Raw genomic sequence first — 22285 nt, 5'->3', positions numbered from 1 at the left:
TTACGTTTCTTGACTGCCCAGTGCACAGCTAGTGCCTCCCTTTCAATTTCAGAATACCTTGTTTAGGCACTTTTCAAAGTTCTGGAGATTCATTTAACTGTGTTAGTCGGACAAATACCAGCTCTTTCGAGCCCCCAACCCTTTAAAACTGGCATCTGTTGTAATAAAAGATTTTTGTTAGGGTCAAAAGTTTTCAATTCTGGTGCCTGGCTTAATTTCTTCTTCAGTTCCACAAACTGTTGTTCACACTGAACATTCTACACATATTCAACTCCTTTTCTCAACAGATTTCTCATATTTGCACTTGATTCAGCAAATATCTGCACAAACTTGTTATAGTACTCTGCCATGCTCAAAAACCACATCAAATCTTCCTTAGTGGGAGGAGAGGCCATGATCTGAATAGTGTTGATCAAATCTGCTTTAGGAACCACTCCTTCGTCAGAGACAGTGTGACCTAAATAATCAATTGTGTTAGTCCGAAACTTGCACTTTTCACCTTTAATGATAAGATTATGATCACTCAGCCTCCTCAAGACTTGTCTCACCCTGGCATCAAGTTTGGTGTAATTCACCCAAAAGTCATTGTGGTATACACATACCCCTTCCAACTCATGCAAATCTTTCAGCATGGCTCACCAAAAGTTAATCTGGTGTATCTAAAAATTCCAAAAGGTGTGATAAATGTTGTCAAATCTTTAGAAGACTCATCTAACTTGATCTGATGATAGGCAGAGGTAGGATCAATGGTTCTAAACACTCTTGCCCCACTCAACATCATTAACAGTTCTGATATATTCAGAAGGTTAACCTATCAATGATCACATTTTTATTTAGGTTTCTGAGGTCCACATATAATCTCAAATTTCTGTTGAATTTCCTGGCCGCAACCACCGTAGCCAGCCATTCAGTTCCTTCCACCTCCTCAATGACACCCTGAGCCTTTAATTTAATAAGTTCCGCTTGCGTATCTCCTCTAACAGCAGTAGGTATATCCTCACTTTAGTGCAAAAAGGCTGCACTCCTGGACTCAAACTTATTTTGTAACTATAGTCTTTCAAACAGCCAAGGGTATTACTAAATACCTGGGGAAATTATTTCCATAATTTGTCAAGGAGCATGCCTCTTGACTGTTCGTGACCACCTATTTGATTCACTCCATCATTTTCTTTCAAAATGATGGAAGGATTGCTATTGGGATCAAGCATCACACCCAAGTCCCTTTGTGAAACCAACTTACAATACTGTCACCTCTTTTTGAAAACCTTACCAGACGTATATTGCTGTTATATTCAACCAAACCGACAAAATATTCACACAACTTAATGGGTTCCCCACCATATGCAAAAGGTCTAATATCAGGTTTCAACAGTTTTACCTTTCCCTTGAGTCTTTCCTCATAAAATATGTTAGCGACCGTGTTAAGTTTTGCTCCTGCATCAAATAAAACCCTAGTCTCTTCTGCATAAATAAGAATAATGTCAACAGGATCAGACTTGCTCTCGTTATCCACTTGCAATATATTTTGACCACACAAAACATTATCATCCTTGTCATCCTCTTCACTGACACTCACTTCCTTGACTTTCTGGTTAAATTGCTTCATTTGTTACATCTTGCAAACAGATGCAAATTGTGCAGTGTTTCCCTGCTGTTGTTCAATTCTAAAACACAGCTCAGTAAAAAGTGGCTCAACAGTGAGAAAATTTAACTTGAAGTTTGTAGTTGAGATCTCTCCCTGTGTAGTTGAGATCTCTCCCTTGGTTTCATCCAATACTCCTTGTTGCCAGTGTAAGAGGTGACTTCACTCAAAGATGAGGCGCACACAGCAGATGTATTTAAGATGCATTTAAACCTTACAAGAGAAATCTCATCCATTCAGTTCAACCACCTCCAGGATTTGCCTCACTATTCTACCTGGTCATTCTAAGATGACCATATTACATTCCATAATTATTTCTCTACATTCTACATCAAGATATTCCACACAGCTTCAAGACACTCTACACAGCTTTTAAGTAGAATACACAAATGCCACAATGCCACACCACCCATCATGGAACAAAGAACTCCGGGGTGGGGAACTTTTAAGATCACTTGTGGTTAACAGTTAAAATTACTTGTGATCTAAACAGAAAAAAACTATATTAAATTCCCACATAAAGTGAACATTTCCAATAAAAGTAAAAAGGTTCAACAGCACCTGCAGCTCAAGCTTCATTATCCCATATTGCAGGGGGAAACATTCAGTTTAAGAACTGCTGCTGTTTTCTACTGATGCCAAACAGGACATGGGTGACTCATCCTGAATGCCTGACCTAGGATTGCATTATATTTATGCATTCAAACTAAGTCTTAGTCATATATGTATCTACCAATCTAATAGATTCTTTTATAGTAAGGTAATAAAAATATAGTTTAATACTTGTGCTTTAAATTTATGACTAACATTCAGGAAATTGCATTTGTGTCTAAACGTATTCTGTTACTGTACTAATTGGATAGGATGTGCTTTTGATTTTGCTTCTAAAATCAAAGACATTTTCTAACTTAAATATGTCACAAAAGAAAGGAACATCATGAATGATACAGAAGAGAGCGTTGATGCTCTTTGCAAGGGGCTAATAGGAAAAGGTAAGTGTAGTCTGGGCCTTGCGGTTACTACTCAGATGAAGCTAGTTAAGCAAGAAGGCCAGTCTTTTAGATAACTCTGCCCTAAGCTCTGGAAATCGCTCCCCTCCGGAGTTCGAGTTAACACTTCCCTTGATGTTTTTCATAAGAAAAGTTAAGACCTGGCTTTTTTAATCATCATGGGTGCTTCTATTCTCTCTGATCTAGCGTTGGAAAGCTCTTTGGACAGCCATGTGTGTTTCAAATGCATTAATAATAACAATAACAATAATAATACGTCACTTTTATTGAAAATGGTTCTAGTGGAGCCTGGACCAAATCCAATTATTGTTTGAATAATCACAGGTCAGGATCCCAAGTAGGTAACTAAGATGAGAGACTGAGGGAAGAAGAAAAGCTCATGCTCCATTTGCTGAGTCAGAATGTTCACCAAGGTCGAAAGGTGAAGGGGACATTGCACCAAAAGGTAGATCAGGACTTAGAACCAAAAAGATTAGATCAAAAAAAGACCAATAAGACTGCTGAGAGTTAGAGGACAAGATCACTTGGAGCAAGGCAAGAAATAATAGGTGGAAGTCTGATTTAGACTAGAAAGAACACAACATTCAACCAGAGGAGGCCAGTATGTAGAATATAAAGGTTCTGTTTGGTTGAAAACTGGTTGACTGTAGGAGTGCTCCAAAGAATGAAAAGAAAGAACAGAAGGAGACTGCTCAGTTCTTATATAAGGAACATTGGCCAGGCTACCTCAAGAGCCAAAGCACTGGACTATTCTGCTTGGTGACACAGCAGAGCCCTACAGCCTGAGTGGCAGGTGACAGAATTTTAACAATTTGTTCCTTCAGCTTTTCATATAAAACATCAACTTATTGTAATTTAGGAAGAGAAACATTTTTTGCAACGGAGTAAGAGAAGAAAAGCCTACAAGCCCAGAAAAGCTCTTGAACTCAGTTCTTCTGCTACAATCACGTTGAAAAATTCTCTGGTGTTATATGTTTGCACATCAGAAGGTAGAACTGAATTCCTGAATTACTGCGAATGAACAAGTGAAAAACGCAGCCTATCATTCTTCGAGTTGTTGGACTCCATAGACATTTAAGTTGTTAAGGCATCAAGACACTATGGGGGTCATTACAACATTGGCGGTATAAGGCGCTTACTGCCGTGCAGAAGACCGCCAACACACCGCCGCCGCGGTGGAATTCGGCCACAGCTATTATGACCCACATCACGGAACCCGCCGAAATTCAGACACCCACACAACTCCGCCACACCAAAGGTCAGCGATAAACATGCGGAAACAAATCCTCCACGCCAACAGAAACACGCCCATGCTATTATGACCCACGCAGCGGTCTTTCAAACGCGGTATTCCATTGGGGGTACACACCGCCGCGCTCAAAATACACACACATCTCCAAAACACCGCTACATTGGACAATTCCAAATACACACACCTGATACACATACAAACAACACTCCCACACACCCAACACAATATAAAACACACACCCACATCACCCACAAACCCCTACGACCAGAATTTCTGAGAGAAGGCCAGAGAGAGACAGCACAGAATAGAGAACCCCATCCCACAGAGGCACACTACACCATCACCCACACAACATCCACGCACAAAACACCACATACCACTACACTCACCACACTCATCAACACATACACCACCTCACACATCACACACACCACCCCATGGCACGCCAAAGACACCCCCGCTTCTCCGAGGAGGAGCTCAGGGTCATGGTGGAGGAAATCATCCGGGTAGAGCCACAGCTATTTGGCTCACAGGTACAGCACACATCCATAGCCAGGAAGATGGAGCTATGGCAAAGAATAGTCGACAGGGTCAACGCAGTGGGACAGCACCCAAGAAATAGGGAGGACATCAGGAAGAGGTGGAACAACCTACGGGGGAAGGTGTGTTCCACGGTATCCAGGCACCACATCGCGGTACAGCGGACTGGCGGCGGACCCCCACCTCCTCCCCCACAACTAACAACATGGGAGAAGCAAGTCTTGTCCATCCTGAGGGCCTCGCAGGAGTAGTTGGAGGAACGGACACTGGTAAGTCAAATCTTAACCATCATGTCCCCCACCTTACCTGCATGCTATCACACACTCCCACCCTCACCTATCACCCCAAATCCTCACTAATCTACCCATGACACCAAGCACCCATCCCAACCCCAAGACCTGCATGACATAACTAAGCATGGATACCCATCACTAAAGCATGCCCACTGCACAGACCCAGAACACCCCCCAACCATCAGCACACAAGCCCCCACACAGGAATGCCTGCACTGGAGTACACGCACACCCAACCACTGCACACCATGAAACACACACATGCAATAATCATGTACTCATACCCCCGCAGGAACCCGAAGGAACGTCACCACACCAGAGGGTCCAGACAACACCACTCCACCCCCAGAAGAGGCCCACAGTGACGACAGCAGCTCTGCCCCACTGGACCTTGATGACCAGCCCGGACCATCGTGGGCCTCAGGACAGTCGGTTCCCCTTGCCCAGCCACAGCCCAACACCGAACTTCCACCCTCTGGGAACACCAGCACAGCACCCACCCAGCGGGCCCATACCTCCCTACCCAGGACAGGTCAATCAGCGGTGTGTCCACCACTACAGGGCACCCAGGCTAACCCAACACCCCAACAACAACAGGGACCTGGGGGCAGTGGTAGTGGGCACACAGTCCAGGGGACGGAGGCACAGGAACACAGGGGAACTGGGAGGGCTGCTGTGCGACAGGGGGAGGACAGGCCAAGGGAACCTACTCTCCACGAGGCCCTCTCCTCCATCATGGGAGAATACCACCACTCCCAGGAGACGATGGCAACGGTACTGGGCAAGTTGCAGGAGACCCTGCGTCTGCAGGAGGAGCAGTATTTGGGGTTCAGGGAGAAGCTCAGGACCATCGGCTCCGCCTTGGGCACCATTGTAGGGGTGCTGACGGACATTCAAAAGACCTTGAGGGACACCGTGGCACTCCAAGGGGCCCCTGACACTAGCCAGGACGATGAAATGCCCACCACCTCCGCTGGCGCTAGTGGACAGGACTCCCCGCCACAGGACCAACACACCAGCACCCCACCCCCTGCAGACGGACAACCACCACGAAAGCGGTCCCGGAGATCCAGGAACAGGACAGAGCAAGATGGCAAGACCCCCGCCAGGAAATAAGACCACCCTCATTGTCCCCCCACCGTACCACTTTGTTACCCTGTCCAAATCGGAACTGCCCCAGCTCCACTTCCAATGGCCAGATGTGCAATGTACCTGTGAGACTAATAGACTGGACTCTGCCATGGACATTCTTCCACCATAACCCATCCCCATTTCACAACCCTCCTTCATTGTTATGCACTTAAATAAACACCCTTGAAACACTAATAAAACTTGAGTCAGTCAATGATTTTGAACTTTGTATTGTCAATTACAGTGTCAAAAAAGGTTACCCATTGGAAGGCCAACATACCAATGTCACACATCACAAGCCTTTCAAGGGTGCAAGCTGTTGACACGTAGGTTACCACATTAGTGAAACTGAAATGGAAGGGGACAACTCAGTTAACAAATAGTCAGTGAAATGTAGGTACAGGATAGAGGTAGACGTGTGAAAGTTAATATTATGTTCAACATGAAAATGTACTCACCTGTGTCTCACTGGAAACACTGCTGTATGACTGACTCCCTGTTGTCGTTTTCTTCTTCATCAGCTTCATCCTCATCACTGTCCACATCTCCACAGGCTCCACAGCTGCTACAACACCGTCATCTGGATCATCCTCCTGCAGAAAAGGCACCTTCCGTCGCAATGCCAAATTATGGAGCATGGAGCAGGCGATGATGATGTCGCACACCTTCTTCGGTGAGTAGAATAGGGACCCACCTCTCATATGGAGGCACCTGAACTTCGCCTTCAGGAGGCCAAAGGTGCGTTCGATCACCCTCCTAGTCCGCCCACGGGCCTCATTGTACCGTTCCTCTGCCCTGGTCCTGGGATTCCTCACTGGGGTCAATAGCCAGGACAGGTTGGGGTAACCAGAGTCCCCCAATAGCCATACACGGTGCCTCTGGAGTAGACCCATCATATCAGGGATGCTGCTATTCCGCAGGATGTAGGCGTCATGCACTGAGCCAGGGAACATAGCATTTACCTGCGAGATGTACTGGTCTGCCAAACAGACCATCTGGACATTCATGGAATGATAACTCTTCCTGTTCCTGTATACCTGTTCACTCCTGCGGGGGGGACCAGAGCTACATGGGTCCCATCAATGGCACCTATGACGTTGGGGATATGTCCAAGGGCATAGAAGTCACCTTTCACTGTAGGCAAATCCTCCACCTGAGGGAATATGATGTATCTCCTTACGTGTTTCAGCAGGGCAGACAACACTCTGGACAAGACGTTGGAAAACATAGGCTGGGACATCCCTGATGCCATGGCCACTGTTGTCTGAAAAGAGCCACTTGCAAGGAAATGCAGCACTGACAGCACTGCACGTCAGGGGGGATTCCAGTCGGATGGCGGATTGGTGACATCAGGTCTGGCTCCAACTGGGTACATAGTTCCTGGATTGTGGCACGGTCGAACCGGTAGGTCACGATCAAATGTCTCTCTTCCATTGTCAACAGGTCCACCAGCGGTCGGTACAACGGCGGAATCCGCCATCTTCCAATATGTCCCAACTGTCGGTGCCTAAGAAGGACAACAGCGAAGAAACTGTCAGCATTCCTCCAGGTATGTACCCACAGTCACACACAAGACTACAACAGACAATTAACCCATCCGGGAACTGTTTGGAGTGTAGGCCTCGGTATGTGTGATGCAGTAGTAAATGAAGCCATGTGGGCCCCTGAAATGGCGGCTGCCTGACCTCTAAACTGGGACAATGGAATTGTGGGGTAACTGCGCTGGTGTTGGACACCGTCACGGTAGGCGGTCGTAGTGCACGGCTCAATGCTGCATTGGTTAACATTGGACCCTATGGGTCCCAGGAGCCAATGAACAGGTGCGCTGGCGGTGATGATGCACCCCGCCGCAGACGTCACTGCCGCAGACATCACCACCATTTTCTATCTCTTCAATCACTAGATACCTGACCTTCGACAGGAGAGGACCTACACTGCTAGTGCTGCTGTGACCTCAGTCTGGAAGCGACGATGGCTGCTGCGTCTGGGGAAAGGGCCCCTGCCTTCACTGCACAGGAGTTGGAGAAACTTGTAAATGGGGTCCTCCCCCAGTACACGCTACTCTATGGTCCTCCAGACCAACAGGTTAGTACACAGGGAGCACGTTGTATGGGCTAGGCCTGGGTGGAGAGGGCTGGGTGGAAGAGGGAAGGGGGCAGAGTACATAGAACAGTTATGCATGGGGATGAATGGGCCACATGGACAGAGTTGGGAGGGGGCCACTCACATTGACGGTGCAGTAGGTAATGACTGTTCCTCTTTCCTTGTGCATGTCATGTAGGTCAGCGCCCACCAGAAGAGGGACATTTGGCGTTCCATCGCCAAGGAAGTCCGGACCCTGGGGGCCCACCAGAGACGGGGCACCCACTGCCGTAAGAGATGGGAGGACATTCGCCGCTGCAGCAAGAAGACGGCGGAGGCTCAGCTGGGGATGGCCTCCTAACGTGGGAGGGGTGCCCGTCGCACCATGACCCCCCTGATGTTCCGGATCCTGTCGGTGGCCTACCCGGAGTTGGATGGGCGCTTAAGGACATCACAGCAGACATAAGGGGGTGAGTATAACCTCATTCTGTGGACTTTGCGTGCAGTGGAGGTGTCTGGGTGGGGGAGGTGGGCTTTGGGTGTCCCTAGGCCAGGGCGAGTTAGGTAGGCAAGGCCCCTCTGTAATGTAGGCCATGTGGGACTCTACCCCAGATCAGAACAGAGGCAAGTTGATGTATAGTTGCCCCTTTGCCATCCATGTGCGCAGATTTCGACCATTGCCATGTAGGCCATATCCCAGAAATTGCATATGCAGAGGGCAGGAGCACGGCGTAATGCATGGGGCTGCTGCGTCTGTCTTGTCCGCCAACGGTAGCGGTATGCCATGCACTAAAACTCTCTTTCTTCTGTCTCTCCCCCTTTTCCTGCTCTCCCTGTCCTTTTGTACATCAGCATCATCAGGCGGAGGTACAGTGGCACCGGAGCACGAGGGAGCTGCATCCCACATGGCCATGGAGGGCCACACCACAGACTCTGAATGCACCAGTGGGACGGAGGGCGAGGGGAGCTTCACGTCGGCCACAGGATCACCAACCAGCGACACGGACTCGTCCGCCGATGGGAGCTCCCCTGTGGTGGCGGCACCATCTGTGCGCCCCACTTCTATAGGTACAGCCGCCGCCTCCCCTACCAGCACTGCCCTCCCAGCAGCCCCTCAGCGTTCGCCCCGTGCCCGCTCACCCAGGAGGGTGGGCATCAACTTTGCCCCAGGCACCTCAGGCCCTGCCCCAGTCACCCCTGCTGCCCTCAGTGAGGAGGCCATTGACCTCCTCAGGTCACTCACTGTTGGGCAGTCTACCTTTGTGAATGCCATCCAGGGTGTAGAAAGGGCGTTGCAACATGGTAATGCATTTCTGGAAGGCATTCATTCTGGTCAGGCTGTCCTTCAGCGAACCCTGCAATCTCTGGCCTCAGCACTGATGGCAGCCATTGTCCCTGTGTCCAGCCTCCCCCCACAAGTCAACACCCAAAAGTAGCTCAAGCAAACATAGGCACCACACACACACCACAGGCACTCACACAAGCATCACACCCATACAGACACAGCAACATCCACTGTCTCCACTGTGTCCCCCTCCTCCTCTTCTCCCTCCTCCCTCCCAATGTCGACTACACACACACCTGCATGCACCACATCTAATGGCACTAGGACTCTCACCAGGACACCCAGCACCACAAGCCGCTCACCTGCACTCACCACCTCCACTGCCATTTACACGTCCCCCGTGTCCTCTCCCAGTGTGTCTGTGACACCCCCTTCCAAAGTACCCAAACACCGGCAATCACTCACCCAACATCCATCCACCTCACAACAGCCTCCAGTACCTGCACCTGCACCCAAAACAGCTAAAGTGACACCTCCTACAACCACTTCCCCTACCTCCACTCTCAGACCCCCTCCAGCTACCCATCCCAGTGTCCGTCAGAAACTGTCCCTCTGTCAAATTGACCTGTTTGCCCCCACCCCTCCTCCAGTTCATCAGTCCCGTCGTAGCGCCTCAGCCAAAAAGCCTCCAGTGCCAGTGGTGCGTGTTCCAGGTTTTCGGAGTGCACCGTCCACCAGGGCAGGCAGTAGGACCCGGAGCCAAGGCACTGGCAGCCCACACCCTGTAAAGGCTCCGAAATTGGAGAGTGGACGACGGGACTGTGTCAAGACTCCTGGTGGTACAACAACTGAAATGGGATCGAAGGCGATTGGTGAGTCAGCTGTAACTCCAAAGAAGGTGGGGAAGGTCCAGAGGAAGTCTGCCCAGCCTGTTGTGAGTGTCACAGCGGAGAAGTGCGCCATCATTTCCGGCGGTCCTGACACAACCGCCAGCACCGTCGTTACTGGTCCGGAGACTACAGCAGGAGTCATTGCCCAGGAGGGCCCAAGTATCGTTACTGGTCAGGAGACCACCGCCAGAGTCAGTGCCCAGGAGGGCCCAAGTATCGTTACTGGTCAGGAGACCACCGCCAGAGTCAGTGCCCAGGAGGGCCCAAGTATTGTCACTGGTCAGGAGACCACCGCCAAAGTCAGTGCCCAGGAGGGCCCAAGTATCGTCACTGGTCAGGAGACCACCGCCAAAGTCAGTGCCCAGGAGGGCCCAAGTATCGTTACTGGGCCCAAGTATCGTTACTGGTCAGGAGACCACCGCCGGAGTCAGTGCCCAGGAGGGACCAGGATCCCACAGCCCCGCTGGGCAATGATGGAACGTCATGTCACACACCAATGTCCAGTGTGGAGTTCGTCATGCCACACACCAATGTCCAGTGTGGAGTTCGTCATGCCACACACCAATGTCCAGTGTGGAGTTCGTCATGCCACACACCAATGTCAGAATCCGAACTGCCATGTCAGAGCACTGCTGAACAAGGCCAAGACCGCCATGGTGAAGACCGCTGAACAGGGCAAAAACTGCCACGGTGAAGACCGCTGAACAGGGCAAAGACTGCCATGGCGAAGCACGGCTGAACAAGGCCAAGACCGCCATGGTCAAGACCGCTGAACAGGGCAAAGACTGCCATGGCTAAGCACCGCTGAACAAGGCCAAGACCGCCATGGTCAAGACCGCTGAACAGGGCAAAGACTGCCATGGTGAAGACCGCTGAACAGGGCAAAGACTGCCATGGTGAAGACCGCTGAACAGGGCAAAGACTGCCATGGCTAAGCACCGCTGAACAGGGCAAAGACCGCCATGGTGAAGACCGCTGAACAGGGCAAAGACTGCCATGGCTAAGCACCGCTGAACAGGGCAAAGACCGCCATGGTCAAGACCGCTGAACAGGGCAAAGACCGCCATGGTGAAGACCGCTGAACAGGGCAAAGACCGCCATGGTGAAGACCGCTGAACAGGGCAAACACTGTGTGGGTATGAATAGGCCGCTACATCAGGCATCCTTATCCCATGTGCAGCTGGGACAGTGACAGGACAGGAACTTTCACGGGGAGACTCATCCAGTCTGGGCACCAGTACCAGTTGAGAACTGCATTTACTTGCGATAATGTGGCTTTGCACTCCCCAGGATGGTACAGTGGGCAAACCACCCACTGTAAAGACTTTTGAGACTGTGGCTTTGCACTCCCCAGGATGGTACAGTGGGCAAACCACCCACTGTAAAGACTTTTGAGACTTTGGCTTTGCACTCCCCAGGATGATACAGTGGGCAACCCACCCACTGTAAAGACTTTTGAGACTGTGGCTTTGTACTCCCCAGGATGGTACAGTGGGCAACCCACCCACTGTAAAGACTTGTGAGACTGTGGCTTTGCACTCCCAGGATACATCAATGGGCATGGAGCCCCGTCGTGGATCTGGCTTTGCATTCATCCGGCTGAGGTGACCCCCCCTTCCCTTCCCCCTGAGGTGCCGGTAGTGTTTCTATCTGATGCCCCGGCAGTGTTCTCTCGGATTTTGGTCAGGTATCTATTGTGGGCCTCGCCCATGCATTTTTGGACTGTTGGTGCACGGACATTGTTGTGTACATATCTGCACTACTTCTTGTATTGTATTTATAATTATGACAGATTTCGAGATATGATTCAGTATATTTTTATATGACATGTATATTGGCACATTACAATGTTTGACCGCAATTCGCTTTGTCTTTGCATTCTTCCGGGGGAATTGTGGGTTGTTCATGTGATATTTTTGACTGCATTGGTGTGTATGTTGTGATATGCGAGGGTGGGGTGGGGGTGTTTAGTGGGTGTCCCCCTAACTTTTGCCTGCCCCCTCCCCCGTGTTGTAGATGCAGTACTCACTGGTATGTTCTGCGCCTATGTCGCTGTTGGTCGTAGAGGAGCAGAAAGACAAGGGCAGGTAGGATTTGGAGTTTCGGCTCCATGGAGTCGTCGTTCCTCGTGGAGTGTGTTGAGGTGAGCGTTTTCCCATAGCAAAAGCTGTTTCCGCCGTGTTTTTATCCACGGAGAATCCGTCCCGGAAAAGGTGGCGGATTGGTAGGTTGTGATACTGTGGGCGGTACATTGTCTTGCGCCTGTCTGTTGGCGGTGACCGCCAGGCTGTTTGTCTGTACCGCCGTGGCGGGCGGTGTGTTAAAGTGGCTGTCTTTGTTGGCGGTTACCGCCAGGGTCGTAATTCCATTTTTTTTTTCGCCGGCCTGTTTGCGGTATTTCCACAGCTTTAACACCGTCCGCCAGGGTTGTAATGACCACCTAAATTATTAACCAGTGAAAGTACCCTATTGATATTAGACACTGGCTTTTGCACCCACAACTGTATCACATTTATATCAATTCTGAATTTTCACACCTTTGCCTCCTGTTTAGTCCTCTCACATGGAGCTTTCAAAAAGGGACTATTGAAGAACTCCAACTTGACAGCTCAAAGTCCGCAAAGTGTTTGAGACCCACGGTGTCAGAATCTTTAAGAGTGTTTCCATATTTTTACTGGCAATAATTAAGCACAAGGGGGTTTACATCCAGTTGATATTGGTAGATATCGAGTGGTGTGGTCCATCTGTAGTACACAGAGAGATTGTGGCATTGGAGAGCTATTCCACTTTGATCAAATATTTAGGGTATAACTTCTAAGATACTGAAGATATTAGTGTCTGTCACAGCACTTCAGCTGGGCATAACAGTACTATACTGCGTCTTAATTAGGCTACAGCTGGAGCTACTAATTCATTTTACTGTGACAAAGCGCTTGCGGTATTTAACTACATCTGTTACTTACCAGTTGTCTTATACTCAGTATTGTTTAACCTATATGCACAATGAGAGTGAGAGGATCAAAGGTAAAAGCTCGAACATAGCTCAAGAAAGACCCCTTGACAAGGGAAAGATAGCCTAGTTAATGCCACCTCTCTCCCAGATATGACTTTCAAATATTCTAAAGAAAGCTCCAATTGCTCATCAACATCACAAAGCAAATTGACAGAGCTGGGGGAGAACTCTAAACCCTACAGCATGTGTGAGGGTTTTAAGACATATTAACACAAATGCACTAATACATGCTGAAGATAATGCAAGCATGCAAAAAGTAGCTTGATTTGTTCCCATTTGACCCCTGGCATTTGGATATCTCCTAACTTAAAAGGAGTTAACAGATCTTATAACATTCTCTGTATTAGTGACCTGTCAGTGAGTTGCTCGTGTCTATCGTGTCTGTATTGAAGATACATACGTGCTTACTTAGTTATGTCTATATGTGGAGGGGTTGCTACTTCATGGCTTTGCACTTGGCAAAGGACATTGTTCAAGCTGTGCTATTAGTACCTCAGTAGTAGTAGTACAAAGACTTTATTCGACTTTCAACAAGTCATAAAAGTAACGATATTTTACATTTTAATATACAATATACAATAAATAAATACAATAAACAGGCTAAAATCTTAATGATTTACAATAATAAAAGGTCTAAAATAGTTCAAGTTATGTTGCTACCCCCATGCACTTTCTTGTGCTTAGTACAAAGCATAAAAAATTGGCCAAGGTTCCACACATCTCTATGGATGATAGAACCTGGAGGCTAGCGTACACAGTACGACACTGAGGGAGGTTGATTAGCCTTAAGAGAGGGGCTACTAGGCGCTTTCTTTGCTTGGCGTACAATTTGCAAAATAAAACCACGTGGATTGTGGTTTGTAGTGCCTTTGCGTCACAGGGGCAGGCCTTCAAGGTGGTGCTCCAATCATTCATGGTTGGGAAGGTTACTAGTCGATGGAATGTATCCAGCCTCAGTCTGGTGAGCACAAAACGGTGGCAGGGGTTTGTCACGTTCATCAGGTAAGGCTGGATAGCCTCCATTGACAAGATTATTTGATTATGAATGACTGGGCTTTTTTGATTCAGCCTCCCATCGTAAATCTTCTAAATATTTTAATGCCAAAGCGCTCAGGTCTTTCCTAGAGATTGTTTCCAGGAGAGCTGGATTTGTGTAATAAGCTTTATTGCCCATGTTTAAAAAAAAAGTCATAATGTATTTTAGCCAAGGCACCCTTGTTGCGTATATAGATTCCATACAGTCGGTCAAAATGGCCTTATTTAGTTCAGTATGTTCCGAGGTCCAAATTTTGTGCCATAACAGTAAGGGTTGAATCTTTATCAAATCAATAATGAAAGGGGATCCCAGTTCTGAATGAATTATGTATGATGATGTACCTTTTGGAACCATCAATAAATATTTTAAAAAGTCGTTTTCAACCGTCTGTACCAGGTTACAATCGGTATGTCCCCAGATACCGGACCCGTACATGGCTGCTGGGATGCACTTTGCTTTGTAAATTTTTATCATGTTTGGCGGGGTAATCCCCCCTATTCTTTTAGAAAAAAACCTTAAGGCCATCGTTGTTTTTATAAGCTGGGCTTTTTTTTGTCTTCCTACAATTGGCCCAAGAGCCCTGATTGTCAAACATTAAGCCCAGATAGGAAAAGGAACGCGCAGTTTCTACTCTCCCCTCCGCGGTTGTAATGTTATAGGATTTGCCGCGTTTCCCACCACAGTTCATAATGAATGTTTTTGAGTGATTGACAGTAAGACCCAGTTGTGACATAAATGTGATACAAGTAGTTAATAATTTTTGTAAGGCTAACGGGGTCCTGGAAATTAAAACTGCATCATCTGCGTAAAGTAGGACCGGGACAGCGCGCTTGCCTATTTGGGGTAGATCGTTGCAGTTAGTAGCCAACACATTTTCTAGGTTGTTTATATACATCGAGAATAGGAATGGGGCGAGAACGCAGCCCTGGCGCACACCTCTAAATATGCCAAAAGGGCGAGTACTCTCCCCCTTTAGGCCGTACCTCACTCTTGCTCTGCACCCTGAATACATATCTCGTATAAACTGGATTATAGCTGGTTCTACCCCCAAGCTGGTTAAAATGTCCCATAACTTGTCGTGTAGTACACAGTCAAATGCTGATGATAGGTCTATAAAAGCCAGGTGCAAATTGCCTTCTTTGATCCTTGTATATTTTCCTATAATAATACTTAAATTCAGGCTTTGTTCCACTGTCCCAATGCCTTTCCGAAATCCATATTGGACAGGGGATAAAACTCTATTTTCTTCTGCCCATGTTTGCAATCTATTCAAGATAATTCTCCCTGCTAGTTTAGCTGTTGAGTCCAGCAGAGAGATGGGTCTATAACAGGCTGGGTTAAGACGGTCACCTTTTTTATATATAGGAATTATATTAGAATCTCGCCAAGATGGTAGGGGACCTTGTATGCAAATGGCCCTTAGTGACTGCGTTAGTACAGGGCCCCATAGATGGATGTTGGCCTTGTATATATCTATCGGAACGCCATCGGGGCCCGGAGCTTTTCCTGATTTGCTTAGAGATATGGCTTCCTCTACCTCCTCAAGGCTAAATTGTGGGGTTAACAACGGGCGTGTGCCTTCCTGTAGGGCTTGATCATATACGGATAGTGTAGGGTTCTCTACGCTGACTCGCGCATATGTTTTGGAAAAGTGTGCGATCCAGTCTTCTTCGGAGATCGCTATTTCCATTCTGGGGGGGTTCTCTATCCCCAAGCATAGGTGAGTTAATTGTTTTCCAAAAAAGAATATTATCTTTTGTGCGGCTAGCTGTATGAAGAGTTTCCCACAAGGTTCTTTTTAGGGACAATTTCCTTCCCTTCATTGCTGCTTTATATTCTTGTCTACACTTTCGTATCTCGGTTAAAGATCTTTTTGGGGCTTTTAAAGCTTTTTTCAGTTTCCTATGTGCTTGTGAGCAATTATGATCAGTACCTCAGGAAACATTATTATTTTACAGGGTTCAACAATCTGTGCATCATAGGGGACACTTGGGCACTGTTAATTACTGTAATGGAACAAGATGAAACACGTATTGGCAAAGCCAATAGGTCTCACCTATGCAAGAGCTATTGGCTTTACCAATTTGTTTTAGTCATGCTGTACAACAGTCTGGCTGCTGTTAACAGTATAGCTAAAAGTTAGTGGTGTAGCGGAAAAAGGTGTGGTGCAAAGTGGAGTAGAGGAAGCTGAAGAAGTACAGTGGCATACAGTAGAGTGGAATAGAGTAGTGTGGAGTGAAGTGTCAGAGTGGAGTGGCAGAGTGTTGTGGAAAAGAGTGGAGTTGCGTAACACAGACTGGAGTAAAGTGTTAGAGTGGAGTAGAGTGGTGTGGAGTCTCGTAGAGTGGAGTAGCTCAGTGTGGCATAGAGTGTTGTGGAGTGGCAGAGTAAAGCGGCATAGAGTGGAGCGGAGTTGAGTGGTGCAAAATGGAGTAGAACGGCCTAGTGTGAAGTTGCGTAGAGTGGAATGGCATAGAGGGGTATAAAGCATAGTGGTATAGAGTTGAGTGGCATAGTCAGAGTGGAGCCAGTGGAGTAGATTGGGGTAGAATGTTGTAGGGTGGAGTGTCTTAAAGATTTGTAGAGGGCGCAGAGTGGAGTGTACATGGTGTGGTTGCACACTGCCATTCCAGACAACACATTTTCAATTGAAATTATCACTACATTTGCAAAGACATACAGTTTTACTGATAAAACTACACAGCGCACCAATGGTAACGTTGTAAATGCCATCACCCAGTGATTTGATTTGTATTGATCATATAAAAATATTCATAATTGCAAATAATGTGCTTCATTTGTGCTTTACTAATTCTGATATTTTCTGGAATAGCTGCTTAGTTCATTTACAGACATCTAAATATAGTTGTGCGCTAGAAAAAATACTTTACTTTCTCACCCCCAGTAACCAACAAGACTGTCACATAAATCCTCTTACTTTGAAGTCAGAGAAAGGAAAGTAAACACCAAGCTCCCTGTGAAGACAGAGCCTGACATTTGATCTCTGCCTTTAAATGCCCAGCAAATGTGACAAAATGTAAAGGCCTGTTAAATCACATGTGCAAGAATACAATGAGCCAGGTTAACAGGCTACAGTCTACTAGAGGAACAAAGACATATTGGACAGCTGAAAACAAAGCCAGCAAATAGAAAGCAGGCAACTGAGTTACAAAGCCAATGGTAAGAGATGGGTAGAACGCAGTCCCAGCTTTCAGAATGTTCACAAGTAGTCCTTGGCAGACAATGGACTGTCTGGTAGATTGTGACATAAAACACAAAACCACAAGATCTGCCGTAGAGGCACACTTAAATAAGCACATATGCACCTACAAGTACACACTCAGTACAACCCACAGTCAGGTCACTCCCAAAGAGGCATACCACAGATAATCCTATATGAAAAGCTCTGCTGTCTTAGGCCTTTGAGAGAAAAATGTATTGTTCAAGTTTTCAATGAAACTATACATGCAATGCAAATGTCAAAAACATGCAGTAAAAAAAGATACAATTGAGTATGTTTAAACAGGAATAAACATTTGTATTCATTTTTGGCTTAGAAAACGTGAAGGTCATTAAAAAAAATGTTGCAATGCGTCCTACATTTTTAGGTGAATTGCCCTTAATAAAGCAAAAAGAAATAGCTTCAGAGATTGTTCTGATTCCTTCCCCACAGAAGACTGGCCTAATGTATTTCCAACGTATGTCAAAGAGTGCTGAACATAAGCAAAATACATGTTCCAGTAAATTCTTGATCCAGATGACACAACCAACAAATGTTGATGTTTACCTATTGGTTCTAGGATGCATCATATTGATTAAAGGGCAGACACAAGCAGCTTTAATCAATGTGCTTTAATGGCAATATTAGATCCCAAATACAGTTGATGCTGCAAGGTTTAAGTTTCCATGATATAGGTACTATTTTTGTATGTTTTAGATTACTCAAATTCCATTCTAAAACATTTTTAATCTCTCATTTTAAAAATAATTTGTGAGCTGATCATGACATCTTTATTAACTCCTTCAAATCAGTCATGTTGGTGGTTAACAATCCTTTGCTTAAGCCCCACTTCCGAATTTTCTCTGATGAGCATATTATTAATAATAGCCTTTAGAAAGAATGTTGTTGCCAGCTGAAAGAAAATCCAGATAGTAATTTAACTGATTATTTGTTATGGCAGCCATCAGAGGAGTCAACCCAAGTTCCAGGCTTCGAAGGCTTTGAGGAGTGGATTTTCTTAAGTTGGATAGTTTTCAAATCAAGTTCAGACAGAGACAATTGATGTTCTTAATATTGTTAGGTTTCCAAAGTAGGCAACCTTAGGTAAGGATTGGAGTAGTTTGGTTCTTACTGTCACTAAGGTTGGATCAACTGCCCCAAATCTGTATTTTTGAGAGAATTGTTTTATTGTGCTTTTTACAAGAGAGGTTTTATTTCATAGATGTTCTATGTATGTAATACTGTTAAGGTTTCTGTCTACAATAATTTCAAGATAATTATATTGATATGTGTGGTCAATTTTAGTTTTATTACCTATGGTCAATTGAATTTTGGCTTTCTATAGCCTAACAACATAACCTTTGTCTTCCTGATAATTATCTGGAGATTTTTATTGATGTAATAAGCATCAAGTCAAGACAGCTGTCACTGTAGGCCCACCGGAGTAGTCGTAGAAAAGACAAGATCATCAGCACATGTTAGAAATGGTATTAATATATTGTCTAATTTAGAGACATCTCCATTATTGTGGTTGAGTATTGCTGCTAGATCAGCTGTATAAATAGTAAAAAACAATGCCAACAGGGGGGAGGGAGTGGCTTCCGGCGTCAACATGGCGGTCGCACTCTAAGAGTGCTCTGGACCCCTATGTCATCCCCTGCCATCCACGCTGCACAGCGCCCCCGCAGGACTGGAATGGGCGGCTCTGGCATGGTGCAGGGGGTGCCGTGAGCCGAACAGAGGTTGTCCTCGGCTTCTCTACGGGCCGGGGGTCCGAGCGCCGGTCGAGCGGCGGATATATACAAAATGGTGGTCAACCGCTGGATCTAGGTGGCGTCTGGTGGGACGGAATGAGACCTGGTGTGCCGGCGAGACGCTGGAGCCTGGGGGTACTGGGCCTGGGTGCCCCCGGTGGCTCGGCCTGTGCAGCAGAGAGAGCTGAACTGGCGTCAGGGCCGAGGCACCACCCCCTGGCCTCGCCTGGGCCTGCCGGTGCGGCCCGAGACGCCGGAAGTGAGGCGCCTCTTCCTTCTGGGAGCCTGGTGAACGGTGCTGGAGCCTGAGACTGAGCCGATGCCATCCAGGCCCACCTGGAGGGGGCTGGACCCTGGCCACTGCGGGGGACCTTGCCCCACCCCCAGAGAGATTATTACGTGAAATACTAAACTGGCATGTGTTGCTGTATTTTAGATGCATTTTGCACTAAAAAAAAAGTAAAGAAATAAAAGCATAGCCAAGAGCAGCTGTGTTCATTATACAAAAGTGCCAGAGACTGGGACCAGTAGACAGACTTCAACAATTCCATGGAGCTATGACTGGGGCCTGGCACCCCCTTCCACATGCACCTTTGCACAGTCCACTACTGATAGTTCTCTCATAAAAAGACCATGAAGGGATCGTGTTAGCACCATATCAAATTGTGATTGTCTGTTAACATACCACTTGAACTATATGTAAAAAACAATCCTCAAAAAAATAGAATTCTACAACATTTACTCATTTTCACCTTCGTCGTTTTTAAAGCCTGAAAGCACCTAGAGCCACGACTTTAGCAATTTCATACACTGATTGGTTCATTACAAATTGCTGCTTACTTCACCCTATTGTCTTTTTGTATTCTTTGTAAAGTCTGTGTTTATCCATTAAGCATGGGTGCCTTTTAAAGTTTTTCTAACTACTATTGAGTTGTTTTTTTAAACGATGTACGTGTTGCTGCAAACCAGGAGTTGTATTTATTTCCCGATTGGAATCTTTTTATTGCTGGTCCTTCACTCATGAAAAAAATGGGCATGCACATTGTTTACCACTAGAATTTACCACTGTAGTCTACGTATGTGCTAGACAGCCACTGCATGCTCTTTGCTTTATGTTCAAAATCTCTTATTTTACTGTTCACATGCTATACATTTACACATTTTCTTTAAACAACAAAGAGACCATTGTATTCTTGACCACCTTGCGATTTCTTCTGAGACGCCCACTCGTAAAATGGGCTTTACTCAATAAATAACGTCATAATCAGATTTTTTTGGATGGCATGGTCACTCTCAATCCTGGTTTGCATTTCAAAGAAATCAATTTTTTGAAACATACTAAGGGAGAGGAACATGTAATAGCAAATGAACTGCTCATTGTTGAGAAATGTGAGTAGCTTAACAGTAAATCAGACAATATCCTGCAATTTCTTGCCCTCAGCTATAGTTTGCGTAAGTACCCCTTTCAGCACGCTCTGCCCTTGACTATCCTCCTACTACTACATTACAGATGCAAAGGGATACCCCAGGGACCACCCATCCATTCCACCTTATCAACACGAGCTAAAAAAATAAAAAATCACATTTAAATCACGTTACTAAAAAAATGTAATAAGCAAGCCTGAAATCTTACTGTAGTCAGGATTTTTCTAATCTGTTATAACCCCAGATTTCTTGTTAAGGATATGGTACATTAGCTATTAAAAAGGGCCTGATTCCAGGGGCATCTTTGATATCAGTGAAACTGCAGGTTATCATCTCGATATTACCATTGGCATGATGTGAGCAATAAACAATGCAGTTTGAATTGTTGATGAGACGCTGCTAGGCCGCTGTGGTATTGTACTCTTATTGTTGTACCAAGTTACTTGTTGATAAGCACTGTACATATACTTGTTTGTATTGGAAACTCTAATTGCTGTGAACAAGACCGTTCTAAGAATGTGGAACATAGAATGTGAAGTACCTAACAAGGTTCCTAACTTGGGCAGTTGGAGTGGAAGGTCTTACTGACAGGATGAGACTTCTATATACAGGACTTATGCTTAATAAAATAGATTAAACATTCAAGAAACGGAAATCTTGATTACTTCAGCCGCCTCTGGCTCTAGCCTTCTTGTGTTGTTTTGTAATAGGCACGGAAAAGGTTCCAGAGCCCGCTTTTAGTTATGGGTTTTCAGCTGATGTTTCCTGCAGGCAGATAATATTTCCTCCTTAGCTCCATAACTGTGACACCATGCTACCTGCAGTGCCAGCTACCTCGCACTCCCTTTGTCTCCCGAGTCCCCTCCACTGCGTCTCATATGTTCCTACTTGCATTCCCTTACCTAGCATTGTTACTGCTCCTATGCCCCCTCACACACTGCCACTAATTGAGCCTGTGTTTTTATGCTGCTGCAGGTGGTGTCACATAAGATGCCATGCCCATTTTCACGAGCGGCCCTCAGCATGTCCCTTAACTTGGCTACAGTCGGGTGCCTCAAAATGCGTGACGCATGCTCGGTGCCAATTCAGAGGTGACTTAACTTCCAACAGTCAAGAATAGACTCGCATTCATGTTACTGATCTACACGTATGAACATTCTACTCACTTTTTCATCTGGATAGAAACAGGACTCCGCTCGAACACATGGAAAATAATTGCACTAGGCCATACCTTTAGCTCTATTTACAAATCATGAAAAATCGTACCCACTTTGAGCTTGCGAGCGCTGATACAGAATCCTTCATGAATGATAGTGAAATTCGAGCTCAGTTATTGTGATAAACTGAGTAGTAGTAGTAAAAGCAGCAATAAAATATCTAAAATGTGATTAGAACGATACCACGCAAGTAATATTAGATCAAGACACGTTTTGCACAGAAACTCACTCATACCTGGAAGAGCATGTATGCATCTTTTGCACAAGGCTTCAAGCTGCTAACAGATCTTCTGTTGCTATTTCCAAGCACAGGAACCGGTGTATCTACAACATCTGTATGTAAAATTGATGAGGTATGGTTAGTGGCTATCAGGGCATCATATTATTATAATATAGTGTACTACAAATACATTTTAAAAGGGATACATTCCCTAATGCAACTAATAACGGGTTGTTAAACCTCTAGCATGAACTGAAATCGACGCTGTAATTACA

At 46.1% G+C, this 22285-nt stretch overlaps 1 protein-coding gene across 1 annotated transcript in view; it reads right to left on the bottom strand.

The window, feature by feature from the left end:
• Nucleotides 1-22285, bottom strand: part of MON2 (MON2 homolog, regulator of endosome-to-Golgi trafficking) — a 775721-nt gene that overhangs the window by 628874 nt on the left and 124562 nt on the right. The window contains 1 exon segment of the mRNA XM_069229077.1: nucleotides 22026-22123. Coding sequence (XP_069085178.1) covers nucleotides 22026-22123 — 98 coding nt within the window.

This window comes from Pleurodeles waltl, chromosome 4_1, assembly GCF_031143425.1.
Source record: "Pleurodeles waltl isolate 20211129_DDA chromosome 4_1, aPleWal1.hap1.20221129, whole genome shotgun sequence".
Classification (NCBI taxonomy): Eukaryota; Metazoa; Chordata; class Amphibia; order Caudata; family Salamandridae; genus Pleurodeles; species Pleurodeles waltl.
This window is presented reverse-complemented; position numbering and strand designations above follow the sequence as displayed.